This window comes from Mauremys mutica, chromosome 5 (genome assembly GCF_020497125.1).
Source record: "Mauremys mutica isolate MM-2020 ecotype Southern chromosome 5, ASM2049712v1, whole genome shotgun sequence".
Taxonomy (NCBI): domain Eukaryota; kingdom Metazoa; phylum Chordata; order Testudines; family Geoemydidae; genus Mauremys; species Mauremys mutica.
In genome coordinates this window covers 43145609-43165687 of record NC_059076.1, presented here as the reverse complement: position 1 = coordinate 43165687, position 20079 = coordinate 43145609, and the positions used below count along the sequence as shown (strand labels likewise).

General features: G+C 41.1%; 1 protein-coding gene across 1 annotated transcript in view; it reads left to right on the top strand.

Moving 5' to 3' along the window:
• Positions 1–134: 134 nt before the first annotated feature.
• Positions 135–20079, top strand: part of PRSS12 (serine protease 12) — a 65787-nt gene continuing 45842 nt past the window's right edge. Inside the window, exons 1-4 of the mRNA XM_045018639.1 lie at positions 135–555; positions 9496–9634; positions 13050–13228; positions 16054–16198. Coding sequence (XP_044874574.1) covers positions 168–555; positions 9496–9634; positions 13050–13228; positions 16054–16198 — 851 coding nt within the window. The 5' untranslated portion in view covers positions 135–167. The remainder of the gene's footprint in view (positions 556–9495; positions 9635–13049; positions 13229–16053; positions 16199–20079) is intronic.

Sequence of the window (20079 nt, the reverse complement as noted above, 5' to 3'; positions counted from 1 at the left end):
AAGTACCTCGGCTCTGCTGCTCCGGAGCGTGAGCCGGCCGGGGGGAGGGTGTGTGCGCGCCGGGGGAGGTGGGGGCAGGATTAGAGGGAAGCGGCGGCCCCGCCCTCCCCCTTCACCCTGGGATAGAGCCGAGGGGGAGATGGCCCGGGAGAGGCGGCACTGGCACCATGGCATTACCCAGCCTGCTGGTGGCTCTGATTTTAGGGACGACCCCCGCAGCGGGCAGCTTTGACGCGGCCTCTCTTAACCCTCCCCTTGCCCCTGCTCGTGGCCCGCAGCATCCCCGCTCGCCCCGCGCCCCGCCGGCCCCGCAGCACCCGCCCGGCTGCCCTGGAGGCGAGGGGTCAGGGGGGCGCTTTGTCAACGTGACCGAGTTCGGCGCCGAGTGCCTGCCCTGGGCGGAGGTGCCCACTTTCCTGGAGCAGAGCCCGCAGGGGAAGGGGCTGCGGGGCCAGCACAACTTCTGCAGGAACCCCGACGGCAGGAGCAGACCCTGGTGCTTCTACAGGAACAGCCGGGGCAGGGTGGACTGGGGCTACTGTGACTGCAAACAAGGTGAGCGTGGGTGTGTGTGTGTGTGAGAGGCAGAGCGCTGCACTGGCAGCAGCAGGCGCGCTGGCTCCAGCCTGTCCTAAGCCGGATACCTGTGGAGGCGGCTGCTGCATCCATTGCGCGGCTGGGTATGCGCTGCTGGCAGCTGGGTGTCTCGCGTGCGTGTCGAGATGGCAGGCTGTGAGAGTGGGTTGATTGCGCGCCGAGGGGGGAAGGGTGCGTGTAACGGCTGCTTGTGTGCAGTGTGTGTTGGCTCCGCTGTGTCCTGTGTGTGTCCGTTTGGTTGCTATGCGTGAGTGGGTGAACTGCAGAAATGAGCGTGTGTTGGCTGCTGTGTTTTGTCTGGGTTGTGCGTGTGGGCTGAGCTATTTGTGTGTCCGCACTGGGTGCCTTGGGGGTGTGCTGGTGTATCGAACACATTTCGCTAGGGAAAGGCTGTAACGAACTGGCTGTGCTATTACAGAATGAATGTACACGTGTTAAGTGTGTGCAAGTGATCATTTCTGTAAAGGGGATTTTGGCAGAGCCATATTTCACTAGAAGTGAATTTTGTACAGATAGATGATGACTTTCCTTCAGTGAGTCCTATGTAGCTAAGCTGAACTCACCGAATCTCATTTTCACCACATTGTGGAAGCGTATGAGGTTAACACCAATTTCCCTTACAGACCTTTCAAGAACAGGAAATTGAAAAACATGTATCTCTTATAAAAAAAAAAGACAGCATACTTAAGAGATATTCTGATAGGATGTTTCTAACCTTTAGGCATCAGTACATTTGTTTTGCAGCATAAGGGTCCTGTTGTGTCCTTTTTCTGGTAATCTATTTCTTATACTGTTTGAACTGAAAAGTTGTATCAAGTATACCACTAATTCAATTTACAATAATCTCCTTTTTGTTCTTTGGTGCACTTCTCTGGAAATTTGCTAAGCAGAATAGGAAGGAATTGCTTTAATAAGGCAGCTTGCAGCTATTGTCTTTCATTTTTTTTAAAACCTTGGGAAAATTGGGTGTATAAGTTAATGCTGCTGCTTGACAACTTGTACATGTGTAAGCTGCCCAGAAGGCCAGATATTGCATGCACTTATTTACTCACAAAACTCCCATTGATTCTAATGGGACAAATTTCTAAAGCCTTTATCAAAGAAATACCAAAAATTCTAGGCAGTGTTCAGAAAGTGTGTGATGGAACATGGTAGCAAGTCAGCCCCACTTTCTACAAAGACTAATAACATTGACTCAAAATAAATAGTTTCCTGTAAAAAGAAAGAGAATACAGCTATGTTAAATATGTGATTTACATGAAGAAAAGGCAGGATGTTCAGAGTTAATCTCACTCAATCTATCACTCAAATTGCACATGTGGTATGGAAGCTCATGCATAGTTAGGCATCTGCAATAGCTAGACACTATGGCATGTGTAAAGGTTTTACTCTGAGTTTCTGGCTTTAAGTTTGTCTTATCCTTAATGTTAATAGGACAGACCTTTAGTGCATGTGTGTGTGTACTTAACTGCTTTATGTTTTAACATTAGTCAAACAAAAAAATCTCATTTAAATTGTGCTTTGTCTGATCAGTGTAATCCCCGTTTTTATAATATAAAATATTTATTTTATTTTCTTCCTTCTGAATTGATAAACATTTGGATGTTACTTACTTTTTGAAAGCAACCTAACAAAAAAGGTGTTCATGATTAGCCAAAGAAACCATAAATTAAACTGTCTACAATGCTACCCTGTCAAAATACTAATAAGAAAATGCTAGTATACACAATGTTATGGTTGTACAACATAAAACTGTTCTAATACCTTTCATTTGAGAATCTCAGAGATGTGTTCTTTCTCCTCCATTTTACAAATGGGGAAAACAAGTCAGAGAGGTTAAGTGACTTACCCAAGATTGCATAAATTAGTGGCAGAGCTGGAAATAAATTCCAGGTCTACAGAATTTCAGGGCCTGATTTTCTTCTCATTTATACCAGTTGTGTCAGAGTAACTACATTAAAGCCCGTTGAGTTACCACCACTCTATACAGTTGTGAGAGAAGGATCAAGCCCCTGGCTGATCAGTCTATACTTCCTCCCTGTAATGTTTAAAAAAAAGAAAAGAAAAAAAAAGCATGGGATAAAAATTATACCTGAAAGTCATATTTCTCTCTGAGACAGAAGCAACTTCTTTGGAGCCATTTTTATTACGGTTCTACGCTATCCCCTGATTATCCAATTAGCTAGATAATTGTAGCTCCATTACATGCCTATCATTTACATTTATTTTTAAAGGAGTCTTAAGCCATTGATCATTGACATGATGAACTGTAATGCTCCAAAGAACTATTTCAACCAATACATGCAATATTTAGGAATCTTCCATCTTAAAGATCCCTGAATATCCAGTAAGCTTGCTGGTTCTTGAAAAAGTAGTTCTCATGGATGCACAATATCCATTTTTCCCAAGGGTAAACTACTGGGATTAGATCATTTCAGACTGAGTTTAATGCTCATGAAAATGAGGTATTAATAGCATTGGCTACAGGGAGGCATAGCCTGATCCAGTACCCCCTGAAATCAATGGGAGTCTTTCCACTGACTTCAGTAGACATTGGATCAGGCCCCCAGCACACCTTTAAGTCAACAAAAAGACTCCCATTGACTCCACTGGGCCCATAATATAAGCAGTTCTTGCACTGACATCCCCATACAGACCAGTCAATACACTTCAGTTCTTAATTAGGACAGGCCCAGTTTTGCAAATTTTGGATCATTCTCTCTCTTTGCTGAATTACTGCAGGGGATTAAATGGTGTGGAAAAATGACCATTACATACAAAGATAAGACCATCAAAGTCATTTTCAGTTTAGATCTAACTAGCAATTGATCCAAAGCCTTCAGGGATGAAAGGCTAGTGCAATGACTTTCAGGGCACTACTCAGACCGCCATTTGACTTTAAAACATACATTTTTAACAGTTCATTAAGTACTAGCGCACAATGTGTTGTATATCCCAAAATGTAAATGAAAATACAGATGTTAGATGTTTGCATGTGTTTCCAAACTTAAGATGTTTCTTGTGCTTTGCTCTACCCTTGTAACTTCAGAACAGCCAGCACTAGAACTATGGGTATCAAGTATCAGCCTCCATCCCGCTTCTCAAAAATAGATTTACATCCAAGTTACAAACCTTTGAACATAGTAGCAGTCTATAAAGGAAATGCTGGCACACCTTTAGCTAACATCATAAACACATCTGCTGTAAAATTTGCATATAAGCAATTGGAAGTGATCCCCATCTCATTTGATTCAAATACAATCTATCCTGACACTTGTTCTTCATGAGATGTAGAATACAGACAGCTAGAATCTTTGGATTTAGGTGCAAACTAACAAGAGGGGCAAGTGGGACAGTCATACTGTTTACAAGCTGCAAGAAACATGAAGCCCATCTGTTCTTTAGAGTTAATTAAAAGTTGGCTGAGTTTTTTCCCTGTGTCTCATCCTGAGCCTATGTGGCAGGTGTTGCAGAGCAAGTCTCAGCAATAGCCGAACGGATACCCTTACTTGCATTTAGAAGCAAACCCAACCTGGTTTAAACGGTAACACCATCTATGAAACCATCTGACTTGGGGTAGATCCCAGAGCAACTAAAATTACCAAACTGTATATAAACACAATTGACTGTCAGTAACCTTGGGTGAAACTGATTGAGAAACACAATGCAAATGTTTTTCCTCAGTAATCTAAAACACGTAGAAGTGAAAGGGAGTTTCTGTTGAGAGTGTGTAGGTTTATAGTCTGTAGATGTGATTTTCTGTTCCTCTTTCTTCATTCTGAACTAGATTAAGGCAGTCTGAGGTCCTAGACACACTAGGACATGCACCCCTCCTGTACCCATAATCCTGCCTTTGTGCCTCATCCCTATGCTATGGGGCTTTCTCCCTTCCTAGACAGGCAGAGCCCCCTTTCTTCCTCCCAAGACTGGCAACAAGATCTCCCTTCCCTTGAGAGCATATGGGGTGGCAGCATGGGTCCACTCTCCCACACACAGAGGCTGGGCATTAAATTAGTTAGGGAAACAGCAGACTCGCAGCACTCTTCTCCTGCCATGCTCAGAATCCTCTGCTGGGGTAGTGTTGATGGGGCTCCTTAGAAAAGTGTCTTGGTGATAACACCCAATTGAGATGCACCTCTTATTAGAGCACTGCCTCAGGCAACCTGCAGACTCAGGGAGATATCACTGTATCATTTATGTTCAGGCCACATTTTGAAGCTTTACTTTGCAACCAACAGAGCTAGAAATATATTTTAAGTAAATGAAACAAATTCTGATGAGATCACTTGACTCTGGGAGCATGGGACATTTACATCTTCATCCAGCCCTGTTTCCACTGTTACTTTTGACAGTTATTTCTGAGTCAGTCCTGCCTAGAATATGGGGCAAGCCTACTAACGAACCAGAGAGCACAGCCACTCCAGGTCAGAGCCCCAGACATCCCGCAGAAATGATGAGCTGCATGCCATTCTAGGGGGTGCCCTTGCAACAACCCCACCCGTTGCTTCCCTCCTCCCACACCCCTCCTGGGCTACCATGGCAGTTATCCCCCCATTTGTGTGATGAAGTAATAAAGAATGCATGAATAAGAAACACTGACTTTTTAGTGAGATAAAATGAGGAGGAGGCAGCCTCCAGCTGCTGATAGTCCAGGCAGGACAGAATCTCCATTAGTCATTAAAGGGTGGTGGGGCGGGGGAGAGGAGCGCAGCCTCCTGCTGCTATGATATTCCAGCCAGGACTGAATCTCCAGGAGACAAAGCTTAAAGAAGGGAATGACCGGGAGTCATTCCCATTTTTGCCCAGGCGCCCCCGGCCGACCTCAACGAGGCCAGCCAGGAGCACTCACAGGATGATGACGACGGTTATCAGTCCTATTGTACCATCGGGGAGGGGAGGGGATGCTGCTGTTTAGTGCTGCAGCACCCCGTCTACCAGCAGCATCCAGTAGACATACGGTGACATTGAAAAAAGGCAAGAAACGATTTTTTTCTCCTTTTCTTTCTCGCGGGGGGAGGAGGGTAAATTGATGACATATATCCTGAACTACCCGCGACAATGTTTTTGACCCTTCAGGCATTGGGAGCTCAGCCAAGAATGCAAATGCTTTTCAGGAACTGTGGGATAGCTCGAGTCCTCAGTCCCCCCTCCCTCCCTCCATGAGCGTCCATTTGATTATTTGGCTTTCCGTTACACTTGTCACGCAGCACTGTGTCGAGTCCCTGCTGTGGCCTCTGTCTATCATAGCCTGGAGATTTTTTCAAATGCTTTGGCATTTTGTCTTCTGGAATGGAGCTCTGATAGAACAGATTTGTCTCCCCATACAGCAATCAGATCCAGTATCTCCCGTACAGTCTATGCTGGAGCTCTTTTTGGATTTGGGACTGCATAGTCACCCGTGCTGATCGGCGCTCCACGCTGGGCAAACAGGAAATGAAATTCAAAAGCTCGCAGGGCTTTTCCTGTCTACCTGGCCAGTGCATCTGAGTTCAGATTGCTGTCCAGAGTGGTCACAATGGTGCACTGTGGGATAGCGCCCGGAGGCCTATACCATCGAATTGCGGCCACACTAACCCTAATCTGACATGGCAATACCGATTTCAGCGCTACTCCCCTCGTCGGGGAGGATTACAGATATTGGTATTAAGAGCCCTTTATATCGATATTAAGGGCTTCGTTGTGTGGATGGGTGCAGGGTTAATTCAGTTTAACGCTGCTAAATTCAGTATAAACGCGTAGTGTAGACCAGGCCTTAGTCAAAAAGGATTATCTGTATTCTTTGAAACTACTGGTGTGAGATGGGGCAGGGAGAATAGAAGGGAGAAGCAGAAGCTCCAGTGTGTTCCTACCTTCTGAGAAGCCACTCTAGGTGATGGCCAGGACTCAGTGGGTTCTGAGAGGATGGGTATGATGGTAGCAGAGACAAGCAGTAGTTCTTGGTGGCATGCTTCCTTCAGTGCCGGTCAACTTTTTTTTAATTTTCTTTTTATTTTCTTTTTTAAAATCACCATTTAAATCACTCTCCCGCTAACCCAGCAGTTTGGGCAGAAATCCACACATGAGGTAATGCTGCTTTACCAGGAGGTAACTCTACTCCAGAGCCTGTATCCCCTCCAGAGAGGAGATAGTCACAGCTGCCAGGGAAGTAGCCAATGGACTTGGCTTCTATGGCGGCCTTGCTCTAGGGTCTAGGGCAGGGATCGGCAACCTTTGGCATGCAGTCTGTCAGGGTTTAGGTTTACAATATATGACTCTTAAAGTGAAGGCCTTTTAAATTGTTTTCTTGTAACTAAGAGTCTCATCCTACTCTCACTAAAGTAAACAGATGTTTTCCCGTTGACTTAAAAGAACCTGACTGGGGCCCTAAATGCATGTACAGAATCACGTACGCTCAGGAAAATACATTATCATGGACCATTTATTCTGTATAAGGGTATAGTAATGAATACCTAATTAGCAATACGTTATGAACATATACTAGTGTTGATAAATGTAATTCCCTTTTCCACCGTGGTACATCATATATCTCATATTAAGAGGCCTATTACAAAATCAAGAGTTTTATCTATAGAAAAAAGAGCCAGACCAAAAAGTTTAAAAGACTGATGTGTTTATTTAAAATTAGTTCTGTTCCTTTATATAGAAATTACATACACAAATGACAAAATGTGATATTTTAAAACTATATGAATCCAGTGAGTTAAATTCAGAGTAGCAGCTGCCAGTGTGCCAGAATACTGCAACATGTTAAGTAAACTTTGAGGGAAGTTGTTTTAGTTCATTTGCGAACTGGTTTTATCCACTACATAATTATGACACAAGTCACATGATATATACTCACACATACTTTAGAGTGCATGAATAACATATGAAGTACATACAGTACTGTATCAGTTTACTTTTGTCCGATATTGTGCAAACAGACATCCTGTAAATAAAACTTTTGTAGAGGTCTTGTAAAATGTGGAGAATTTATAAACATACATTATATTACGTAATGTCTGATATTATATATATTATAACGTTAGACAAGCAAAGGACTTCAGGTGTTAGGGCAAAATTATCCAATGTGCAGAGTTAATCTTGACTACTTTAGTCTACTCTCTGTATATCAGTAGTCTCAGTGTTGCCAATGGGAATTCTGTAGATGCAGAAAGAGCAGAATATTGAAGTCAAGATCTATCTTGTGGCTCTGAAAGAAGAATTTTACTCTTCACGTATTTACTTATCCAGATAACAGAAAGGTCTTGCAATATTTACGCAGGAAGCACTCTTATTGCTTACCATGGGTGTCCCACAGGATTGTGAAAGGAAAAAGATCATTGTACAAAAATAACCTTTTTATTTTTTAAGAGACAGACAACTATTAAAGCCCCCTTTTTGGTATGTCAGGAATCACTTTGTTCTAAATATTGCTGTGTCCGCAATTGATGTCTTGTGATTAAAATAATAGTCTATCCAGAAGGGTTTTGGAAAGAACAGATATAGAAGATAAAAAAATGGAGTAAAATATTGATTTATCCAGATATATAGTAGAGTCTTCAAAATGCTGTTCTTTCAGTGCTTTTATATAGTATTGTTATAATTAAATCTTTACAAAATCATGTATTCTGTATAAAAGGATCACCTTATAAAATTGATTTAATAAGCAGTACTTGTATATTACTGTATTACATGCTGTGAAAATAAGTCACGGTCAAAAAAGTACATACATCAAGTCTGAGGTTAATGGACTTGAATTACTTGGCAAGGGTTCATCTTCAAGGTTTTATAACCCTGGAGAACTGCATTCAAAACAGAACAGACTTGCAGTGAAATTTGTGGGGAGGGAACAAAAATGTAACCTCGCCATTATAATAAATAACAATATTTTTCCCCTTGCTTAAAAAACTATAGAGTGGAAAGGGCCTATGCTATGCTATTAAATAGAACAGAGCATGGGCAGGTGGATCACTTGATATTTCATGCAATACCCATCTACAGTTTTTGATAACAGCTGCAATATATTAACTTCTTGTCAAATTAGTAGCATTTTTGCGGCCCATTCATTGTTTGCTCTCCCTTTGTAGCATAACAAATATGATTGTGACTGTTTCACACATTTGCATTTGGTGCTTGAATTGCATGTAGCTGTAGGGACTTTTTACACTGCTGGAAAGAGAATACTGTGGTATCTACTGTAAAACTATTCAATTTTTTGATTTTGTGTTCTGTGCTCTCAACCTGTATTTTGATGATACACACACAAGGACTGGAAAAGAATGTGTGTTATGATTATGTTTTTAGGTTGTTTTATTTGGAAATTTGATAGAGGCCTATAATGAATTTGTAATAACTACATCAAGCATTTGATGGCAAGTAAGAACAAATGCATTCTTTGGCCTGAAATAAACTGCTGGCATCCATGAGATGCATAATATTATGTGGGTCAGTGCAGGAGCTATGCAATCCATGTGATTGTTTTATAATTCCTTTAAATCAGATGGAAGATAAAAATATACCACTTATGTATAATATTTTGTTTCCTTTTTATAACATTGCTGATTATGTTAACAAAATTCATGTATAGACTATCATATTTATATTAATATGTACATATATATACTCTCTCTCCCCACATCTTTGATATTTTGGCTGCAGTGTTAGAATGAAGATGTTTCCTCATTAAATTATTGTATGAATGGGTTACCTCCTTTTGAGTCAACAGAAAGGAATTATTAGATACCAGAGAGTGCTAATTAGAAGCACCCTCTTTGATGAACTCTAAGCAAGTACATGATACATGAAAATATTTATAGCAGAGTGGAGCTGAGACTGCATGTCCTTCAAATGGCACAAGTTAACTCAGTCATGGACAGCAAACATCTTATTTAAATCATTTAAAATTCTCTTATCTAGGGTCAGTGCGACTTCGAGGTGGCAAGAATGAGTTTGAAGGCACAGTTGAAGTTTATTTGAATGGAATTTGGGGAACAATCTGCAGCAGTCATTGGGACAATAATGATGCATCAGTCATATGTCGGCAGCTTGAGCTTGGGTAAGTTTTAGTCCCAGATCAAATTTACCAGCTTATTTCAATGTCATATTTAAGAACTCTGGGTTTGATAGATATTTTTAAAATCCATTAGGAATGGGATATTATTCTGGGGAAAAAAGTGTTGCTCTTAAGTGATGGCTTCATTCTCAATTGATACAGTCTCTAAATGACAGAGAAAGTGGTACTCCCACTTAGCAAAGGTATTAGTGAGAAAGTTGGAAATGTGTACATAAAACCTTTATATGACTTCTTCAGAGAAAGAAATGGGTATTGTGTTACAGACTTTGCAGCTGAATCCATAACTATGTGTCCAATGCTATTAAGATATTTGTGAAGCAATGCTACAATATAACAGTAGGCCTGAGTTTTAATATCTTTCCTTCCATGACCCAACATTCAAACACTCACAACTGTTACTCCTCAGATGCACCAAGCATTTGCTGCCTGAGGCAAGGTAAAAGAGTGCCCTCTACCCACACGTCCACAGTTACACAATAACTAGGTAGTAAGCAGGTTGCAACCACTAATATTTGCTTCCTGAGGTGTTTACCTGTTCTGTCTTGTATATTAAAGCTGGTTATCCCCAGAATCCTTACCCCCAATTCTTGTAATGCTTCAAAGGAGTTGCTGTGAGAATCAACACATGGTTTTGTAGGCTGCTTCTGGCATCTGAAGAGAATGGGAGGCAAAGATGGTAACCAGGTTTTCACACTGAAAACTGTGAAACTGATTATGAAAGGTTAGGGCATGCAAGGACTGTTTCCATGGGAATTGGGGATGGGTGCACTGATTCCATGGGAATTGGGGAGGGGTGCACTGTTTCCATGGGAATTGGGGAGGGGTGCATGGGATAGTGAGTGAAGAGTGTCAAGCAACCCCCTTCTCTTCTTTCCTACCATCCTGTAGATTTGATGTCTCACTTGCAAAGAAGGGATGTCTTGAGGATTTGTCTGAAGGAGAAAACTCATTGGGAAGTCTGAGGGATGTTGTTAAGATGTGGGGCGATCCTTGATGCATACATACTCACAACAACCCTGCAAATGTAACAGGGTCATCTGGTCAGTAGGTCCTTCAGGTCTCTAGATTCATCAGGGGAATAAATACAAACTGGGGGGAAGAAATATGAGGCCTGATTCTGACCTCACTGTACATGAGGTAAATCAGGAGAAGTGCCATTGAAGTCAGTGGAGCTATACCAACGTAAGTGAGGCAAGCACTGGACAGAGCAATTTTTTGTAAAACCAGCAAGGTTTCCTAAACAGGCCCTAAATCAGGGATATTGCAGGTTTCCAGGGACATGTAGTATGTCACCTTAATAATAATCCCCCACACCCATTCCAACAAAAGCTTTGGGGAGGGAGTCATAATTAGTTTTTGGTCAAATCTGGTATTATTGCTACGTAGGGCTTCACATGACTAGATATTCTCTGTGTGTCTGCATCGTAAGGTTAACTTTAAATGTTGACACCTTAGCAAAGCTTTTGAAAGACTTTGTCTGAACTTCAGATTTGTAATGAAACCTGTAAGCAAGCAAGTTTTATATGGTTTCAGGTTTTCATGGAGAAAGTTTACAGAAAAGTTGCACGGGTTGAGAAGCCCCGAATTAGGCTAACACCCCAGCACTCCTACTGTCCCTGGGACTTTCTGGGCCTAGCAAGCAGCAGTTATTTCTGTATTTGTCTATTCAGAAATTATCTCTTATATACATTATCTCTTCAGATCCCTGCAGAAAATAGAAATAGAGAACAAAATGTTTTGTCAAGACTCCAAATTTATTTGCGGGGGAGGGCATGTGTATATTTAACCTTTCACTACCTCTAAAGTTATCTCTGACAGAGACAGGAGAATGACTGTCTAAATTACGGGATCTGATAGGCAGGTGTGAGTATCATATCATACTCAGTAGGTTGTCATGAATATTCCCTAGTGGTTTGATTAATTAAATAACAACTTTCAGCATATTTTCTGGGGATAATTACCAGCTAGGAAGAATTGAACTGTGCTCCATTAACTCTAGCCAGTCATTTATCTCTAGGAAGTGCCTATGTAGATGGTGTAATTATTATAAGATGAAAATGGGGGGTGAGGTGGGGTGGTGAGAAATGCTCATAAGTATATGGATTTTTTTCAAGGATAATGCAATTTAGGCTTCTAGAGAATCAATGCCTTGTGCATTAGCCAATCCAATTACTTGAATCATCTCAATATCCTATTCAGTTTACAGTTTCATAGTAACTCACAAAATATGGTGGCTTTATTGCCTTTCTGACATTGTTTCAGCTATACATCAAATGTCATCTTGTTTGCTACAGGCTCTGGGTGTTAGTCTGCAATATTTGCACTCTAACATTTCTGGTGATTATTCCACTCTTAAGAGTGCCAGTCAGAACTGAATCTAAGCTGTTTTGGAATGTCTAATGTTAATCTGCATACACCAAGCCAACTTATAAAAATATGCAGATTAGAGGAGATAAAAGTTCTGCCCATCTGGAGGCTGTGATTTTGCTTATGGTTTCAGCTGCCTACATGCAATATTTCTTTATCCTGTTTTCATTTTAACTTGTTCCTACCTTCAGCACTTCGAGTATTTTGGTTGTATAGGATCCTTATCAGCAAGGAAAGTGATGGTGTAAATGACAGAACCATTTAAACAAGAGTGACTAAAAATAAGAATCCATGCAAATAAGAGTGGAAAACAACGCATGCTTATGCTGTCATGGCACAAACTTTGGGCCAAATGGTGAGGTAAAATTATGGGTATTCTTCAGGTTCCCAGCGCCTCTACACATTTGGCCTTATACTGTCTGTTTTTTTTCTTGTTTGCAAAGTTCAGTTAATGATGGGACAAATCCTGGGCACCCTGTGGCGGCACATAAAGGACAAAAGTGGCTTTGGGTATGTCTACACTGCATCTGGGAGCAAGCCTGAGCTCAGGTGGCTACCCCAAGCCTCAATGCCCACCCTGCTAGTTTTAGAATATTAGCTCAAGTCGAGCTAGTGCAAGTCTGTCTACCAGGCTGGGAGGGTTATTCCCAGCTGCAGTGTAGATGTACCCTTAAAAACTGAGTTAGCTGTATAGTGGAACAAGAGGATTGAAGATCTCATGTAGGGAAGCTGCCCTTTTGTGGCCTGTGGAGGAGATCTCTGTGGTTGGTCCATGTGAAGTGTGGCTCCACTATACCAAACCATCTTATACTGGAGTGGCGAAAAACAGGCTACATCTGGTGTTCCTCTTCATATCCTGTATTAGTGGTGAGGACCCAAATGCATGAACATCCTGACTGACTGCAGACAAGGATTCTGCCCTGCAACTTTTTCTTGCTGAGCACCCCAGGATTTGGCCTCTCATGCATTTGTGAGTGAACATCTCAAACAAATATTTCCTAATATCCGATGCTGATCTTTCCGTCTACAGCAAAAGAGGTACAGCAACGTATACACCATTTTCTGGACTGGGCCTTATCCCTGTTTATTGGAGTGATGTACGTTGCCATGGTGATGAAGAAAATATACTGCTGTGTGAAAAAGACATCTGGCAGGGCGGAACATGTCCTCAAAAAATGGCAGCTGCTGTCATGTGTAGCTTTTCCCATGGTAAAAGTATATAATTTTTTATTAACATTTTGCCTTATTTGAACAGTCATAATGTATATGATTTCATTAAAAAACAATCCTAGTTTAATTTCCTCTTCCAAGAAAAGATCTAAAATAAAATGTAGCATAGTATCATTCACTTTTTAAAAGTCCTTCCACATTCTGAGAGCAGCAAATAGCTAATTGTTGCTTTAAAACACAGGCTGTGAGGAAGGGTAGGTTGTGCAGCAGTGAGGATCCCAGAGGGAATTCTATTTGAACTAGGGTGACCAGATGTCCCGATTTTATAGGGACAGTCCCAATTTTTGGGTCTTTTTCTTATATAGGCTCCTATTACCCCCCACCCATCCCGATTTTTCACATTTGCTGTCTGGTCATCCTAGTATGAACTAGCCAGAATTTCTCCAAAGCAGAGGGGCAGGGGGTCTAGGGCAGCTGCAGATGCTGGAGTGAGTTTTGTCACTCTTGGAAAGGGTGCAGTGTGCTTTCTGCTTCCACATGCAGCAGCTCCCCTGGGCTCTGTGATGGGTGTTGTGGGGCCATGATTCCATCCTCACCTTACCCTCATTGAGGAATTAACACCACTGGCACTAGAGTAGAGCTGTGATTGTAGATGGCCCCTGCATGGGGTTACAAGAAAGTGTAAGGCTTTGTACCCTCTCTTCCCCGTTTCTACCTTATGGCCCATGCAGGGATGGACACATTTTTGCCCAAGTTCCTATGAAGGATATTTTGATATTTAAAATGTTCAAAGAGTAAGTGATCAAGTTGTTTTGGTCATACTTACCTTCATAATTGTACAGGAAATGGGGATAGTATTCCGGTTAATTTCGGAAACAAACTGGACCACAGAAGTAAGAGAAATGATGTTCTACTGAAGGCCAAATGGGAATTTGCCATTGAGTTCAATGGGATCAAGATTTAACTCCTAGTGTACATTCTACACAAACAGAGTTCTTCACTTGTGCTATCAGAGTGAATATATTTGGGATCTGTAGGTAGTATGTGCCTCTTATTTTAAAAAAATTATTTAAAAAATCATGTATTACTTAAACTATTTAAATCTTTTCCCTTAGCTCTAACTCCACCAAGTTAAGTGAACAGTTATATATTTGAGGATAAATAATTTCCGTAAGAGATAGGTTATCTTTGGCATTTAAGCAATTGTGTTCAGCCGCACTTAGGGTCAAGTTTTTAGCTAGGCTTTCTTTCTTTTTTTTTTTAACCTGCTTAAGTGTGGCCTCAAATAACTGTGGATATAATTTCAGACTCTTGAATATTTAAGTACTTGACTATACCTGCAGTGTCCAAGTGACAGTGAATGCATTAGCAAAGAATTGCTAGCACAAATAGGTCAACCAGAATTCAAACATTTGACCCTTATTATTTGCACAAAACAGAGAGAAAGACTATACAAGTAGCTAGTTTGTTTTGTAGATTCTTCCATCCTCCCCTCCCCCCCCACACACTGTGGAGGTGCATTAAAATACTGATGTTTTATGTATGCATGAACAGATTTAGAAAAGTCATTACAGTGTATTTACAATCTCACTGTTTTTGACAAATATTCACACTTTGGCCCTTATTCTGCATTCCTGATGCAGATATAACTCCACTGATGTCAGTGCTGGATTGAATCCTTTGTTGTGAAGTTTAAAGCTCATGCAACTGAGAGTGAAGTTTCCTACATATTATTTCCAGGGCAAGTAAGCTTTCAATTTTATGAGGTTGATAATACATGAAGAAATTAAAAATACACATTTTTAAAGTCACACTACCTAATTCACCAAGTTTCCCCTTCCATTCAAAGGAAGTTGAAATTTCAACAGAAAGCCTCTTTGTTTTGCTTAGAGGGCTCATTTAGACATAGTGGAATAAACTAGCTTTGTCTGTTTTAAGAGTGCTAGAAGAAGATTGATTTATAGTTCATAGTCTAGGGTTGAAGTTAATTAGGTAAAGTTATTTGAAGTTGCTTGTGTTTTTTGCAGATTCTTGCCACCACTAGCCTTTCTACGCAAGCTTCATCAGAAAAAATCATCAGCTTTCATGGCTGGTGAAATGTTCAGAGGGGTCTTCAGAAATTCCAAAATGCTCACTTTCAGCAGGCAAATAAATGGAAAGATAACAGGGTAAAGTTAATTTGCTGGAGAGTGTAAACTGAACTGAGTCACACTTTAGTCATCCAGACATTTGATACTGATATAATCTTTTAAAAAGTTACATCAAAATAGTTCAAGTGCATTATATAACTGTGTATCATTTCCATCATTTTAGTTTCATGCTCAGATATGAAGCTGTTGAAAGGAAAACTGTGCAGGAGTCACAGATGGAGGGAACCTTGTGCCCCCAATTTAAGCAACAAGGAAGACTCACTGCAGGGAGAGGTTAGGGGGAAAGCCCTCCTCAATTAAAATAATCCAGAAAGAATGACTTTTCATTGACTGACTATGGTACAGACTGGGATCAGTGCCAGAAGACATTCTGGGTGAAATCCTGGTCCCACTGCAAATCAGTGGGCATTTTGCCATTGACTTCGGGGAGCCAGGATCTAGACTCTGTGGAGTAAATGCTGCCTTCACATACATTGGTGCCATTCCCCCTCCCCACCCTCTTCACTGAGAGCAGCATTTGTCCCTATAGCCCTAAAATTCTGCAAGCTCTTAGGCTTCTCTAACCAGTTCAGTTTCAGGATTTTCATCTAGTTAAGAAATTGCATAATACTTGACCAAAGCCAAGGAAAGCGGAGTGCTCTCCATTTGTGTATAGCTTTGAATATCATTTTGGGAAATAAATGACTTTTTCCTCTGTTTTTTGTTTAACTGTAGCCTTTATTCCAATCCGTCTGGCTGGTGGGAGCAATGCTCATGAAGGAAGAGTGGAAGTCTACCACACTGGCCAATGGGGGACTGTCTGTGATGACCAGTGGGATGATGCAGATGCTGAAGTTGTCTGTAGGCAGCTTGGCCTTGGGTTAGTTTTTCTAAATACATTTTGCTCCTAACAAAGAAGGAAAGCTAAGAAACAATACACAATGCTTTCAAAAGAAGAACATTTAAAAATTGCACTTATATTGTGAAGCCACCAAAATTATAGACGGCACATTTACCAATGCCTGTAGTTAAAGAGGCCTGACACTTTCCATCATAATACCCTGTTTTCAGTTGCTTATAACTTAACCAAACTTTAGCAGTTTGAACTGAAGTTTTCCATGATGGGGGGCTGTTTCGGGGTGAAGATTTTTTTCAGAAAATTTGATCAAAAACTGTTCAGTCATTTCCAGTCATGAGGTTAAGAAAAAAATGTTTCACTCATGTTAAAAAAAATTGTACAACCATTTAATTAAAGGCCTAGCCCTCTTTACTTTGGAGCAGGAACTTTAATTTTGGCCTGGGTGCTGCCCTGCCTTTTGCTATCCCTGTGAAAATCTGCCCAAATTTGGCCTAGTTATGAGCCTCTGGAATGTGTCAGTTTGCACATGTTCGCTAGAGACTCGTTAACATCTGGCAGCTAAAATCTCTGAAGATGCTGTCTGCATTGAGAATGGTACATCCCATGGATGTAGAGGTTGAGCAGTACTTTTTCTGCAGTTGTTCTTTCTGGTAGTCAGGGATGACTGTGGCACCGGGCACATGAACTGAGAGCAGTGAGACTGTCTTCTCTCTGCTGATCCCCAACCAGTGAGGGAGAGAGGGAGAAAGCTACCTGATTAGAATGCAAAGGGATGAGGAGCTCAACCTGGGGGAAAACAGGGTGGAGGGATTGAGATAAGAAGCTGGAGGGATGGTGGTGGAAGACTGGGACAAAACAGAAGGGTGGGGAAAGACTGGGATGTGGAACTATGGGGGAATGGTGATGAGACAGGCTAGAATGAGGAGCTGAGGAGAGCTGTGCTGGAAGGAGAGTAGGACTGGAACACAGACTGCAGGGGCCAGAGGCATAGGTCAATGGTCACTAGAATACAGTGGCTTCAGAAACCTGGAATAGAACCCAGGATTTCTAAGTCTCCTGTCAGCAAATACCTGTGAAACCTGTAAGTAAAATATGTGTCTCATCTCCCTCTAGTGGCTGGCCCACATAGAGAATGACAACCTACTAATGCCTATCAGATGGGTGGGTGGTGGTTCTAAGAGGTCTAATCCTGCTAATCACTCCTATGAGAATCAATAAGTTCCACATTTTAAAAAAGCCTGAATTTTTTTTAAACCTAGGAAATTACATACTAAAGCTACATTAAAGAACATTAAGGTGGCAAAGTGAAGCACTCAAAAGTTAGGAAATATCAGAATTTAGGTTGCCTGTGTAACCTTGATTTAACCTAATTGTGCATGTGGATTAGGATACAGTCTTTAATTACTCCATCACACTATTTTTTCCCACAGGACCCCTATCTGATTCAGTGGACAGAATGGATGGTGCTCACTGAATGGGTAGCTATTCAATATTTCTTTGTATCCTGCTCATTCAGTTTGTGGCCCCAGGCCTTACTTAGTGCATACCATTCAAATTGTGCTCTGAATACAGAATTATTCATTTCCTCATGAGCTTTTCTATTGTTGCTCAAATGTTACTGGGCTATTATCAAAAGCTAGTGAATTGCATTTAATATAGTGTCATTGGGAAAGGCTACTTGCAGTATCACTATTGTGCCTGGCAGGATTACATTAGAACATGTGTTTGCTTTTGGTTAATTTCTATAGATTTTATTTCTGAGATGGACTTGATTTCCTTTTGTTTTCTGAGTAAAAGTGGATTAATAGGAGCATGTGTGTTTGGATGGTGCTTAGACTTTTTGAAAAAAAAAAGTTTACAGTTTTACATGAGCTCAAAGGCTACATCTAGGGAAGTGTTCCCCCAGCTTGGGGAGACAGACTCATGCTAGCTCTGCTCAAGCTAGTGCACTAAAAATAGCAGGGTAAGCCAAGGAGAGCATGGTCAGCGGCTCAGACTAGCTGCCTGAGACCAAACCTGCCTGGATCCCTGAGTACGTATTCAGGCAACTAGCCTGAGCTGCATTGCTATTTTGAGAAGAGCTAGCATGTGGACTGTTTACCCAAGCTGGGAAGCATGCTCCCAGATATAGCGTAGATGTACCCAAAGAAGCAAAGTGTCTTGACAGGTGTGCTCTTTATCCCTGGACTGAAATTCTACCAACAGTGGCAGGCACAGCAATTACAAAACAGGGCAAACATCCACATTTGCCTACAGGTAATCCAAATGGAAATGTGCTACAAAGTGTACAATAAACCCTCTCGGCAATAGTGTCCCATGCTCTTTCAGCTTTGCTTTAGCATTACTAGAATATAAAACCTCAGAGGATTAATCTTCTGGTGATAAGCAGAAACTACTGCTCATTTATTTCATTATTTGGTTTCCCCATTTACTTTTTGATAAACACCAATTTGTTATTTCAGTGGGATTTGTGGTCTCTGATGCATTGGAAATCTAGAGTCTCAATAGAGTATAATATACTTTGTTTTCATGGTCAGGAGTTGAAACATTATCTCCCTGATTTCTGCAGGCCTCTTAGCAGATGGTAAATTTCTCTCTTTTGCATACCGTAGTCTCCGTCTGCTGTGTAATGAGACCTACAAGAAGCAGGAGATACTGGAAGAGGCTTTTTTATTACGTGTGGTTAGCATGCTATGCAAATGTTACTCCATAAACTGAAGTCAGATAATTTATCACAGTTATCCCAGCCTAGCAGTTAGGACCTGTGAGAGTCTGGGGCTGCTCTCCTTCTGGCCTCTATAACTTGCCTTCCTTTTATAATTGCAAAGCAAGGACCGTTCATTAAAACTGAAATATCATCTACAATTTAACTCCTAATTTAATTTTTTAAAAGAAAGGTTGAAGACCTTTTAATATTGGTGAAGCTGCCTGGGAGATGAAAGCAAGATGTTAACAAGGCTTCTGGGAAAGGCAAGAGATGAGATTTTATATCATGTTAAAATTGCAAAGGTGGCAGGAGGGGAATTAAGCACAAATCTAATTTTCTTACCCTGTCATTTTGTGAAGTCTTCTGGATGAACGTATTTCCACAGCAAGGAAACTATTTTTTTGATTCTTGATAATGGAATTGCAGAGTTTCTTACCTTATTAAATATATGTAATTTTCTATACTGACTGGTTCCCATGCATACAATCTTAATACATGATTCTGTAATGTATCACACCACTGTCCCCACCCTGCCATGCTACCATCATTCTTTGAAGTACTGTCTCTGGAAGATGCTCTCTAATACTAATAAGAGTTGTACCAAAGATTCACACCTTACTGGATATACACTAAGTAGTGGCATAGGGGTTATAGTTAGCTCAGAGATTGATGTTTACAAATATCTGAGTTTCCAAGGAGAACCTATGACAGCTTTACTATTAGTAAAGCATTGTATTTGGACTCTGGAAGAAGATGTGCTTATGCAGTAGTGAGCTTTTGGTTGTGTTAAAATAATGCCCTCTAAAAGTCTACCAGTAGGCCAGTCTTACTGTTGTACAAAATAGTGCTTTCACACTAGCAGTAAGGATTGTCTGCCAATATGCAGGGAGCACAAGTAATATATTTCTTGAAAAAGTAATATATAGAAGCCAAGATTTTCAAAAACGAATGCCCTAAAAGTAGGTTCCTAAGTCCATATTTAGCCATGTATATAAATGTAGCCTGATATCAAGAAGTGCTGAGCACCCACAAAGCTCCTCAAAATCAATGGGAAGTAAAGGCATTCAGCATCTTTGAAGATTGGGCAACTGTTATTTAATGGTTTAAATATGGATTAGCCACCTCGTCTTGAAAAATTGGTCTGAGTGTATTTTTGCATTTTACAGCACACAATATAACAGGGGTCGGCAACCTT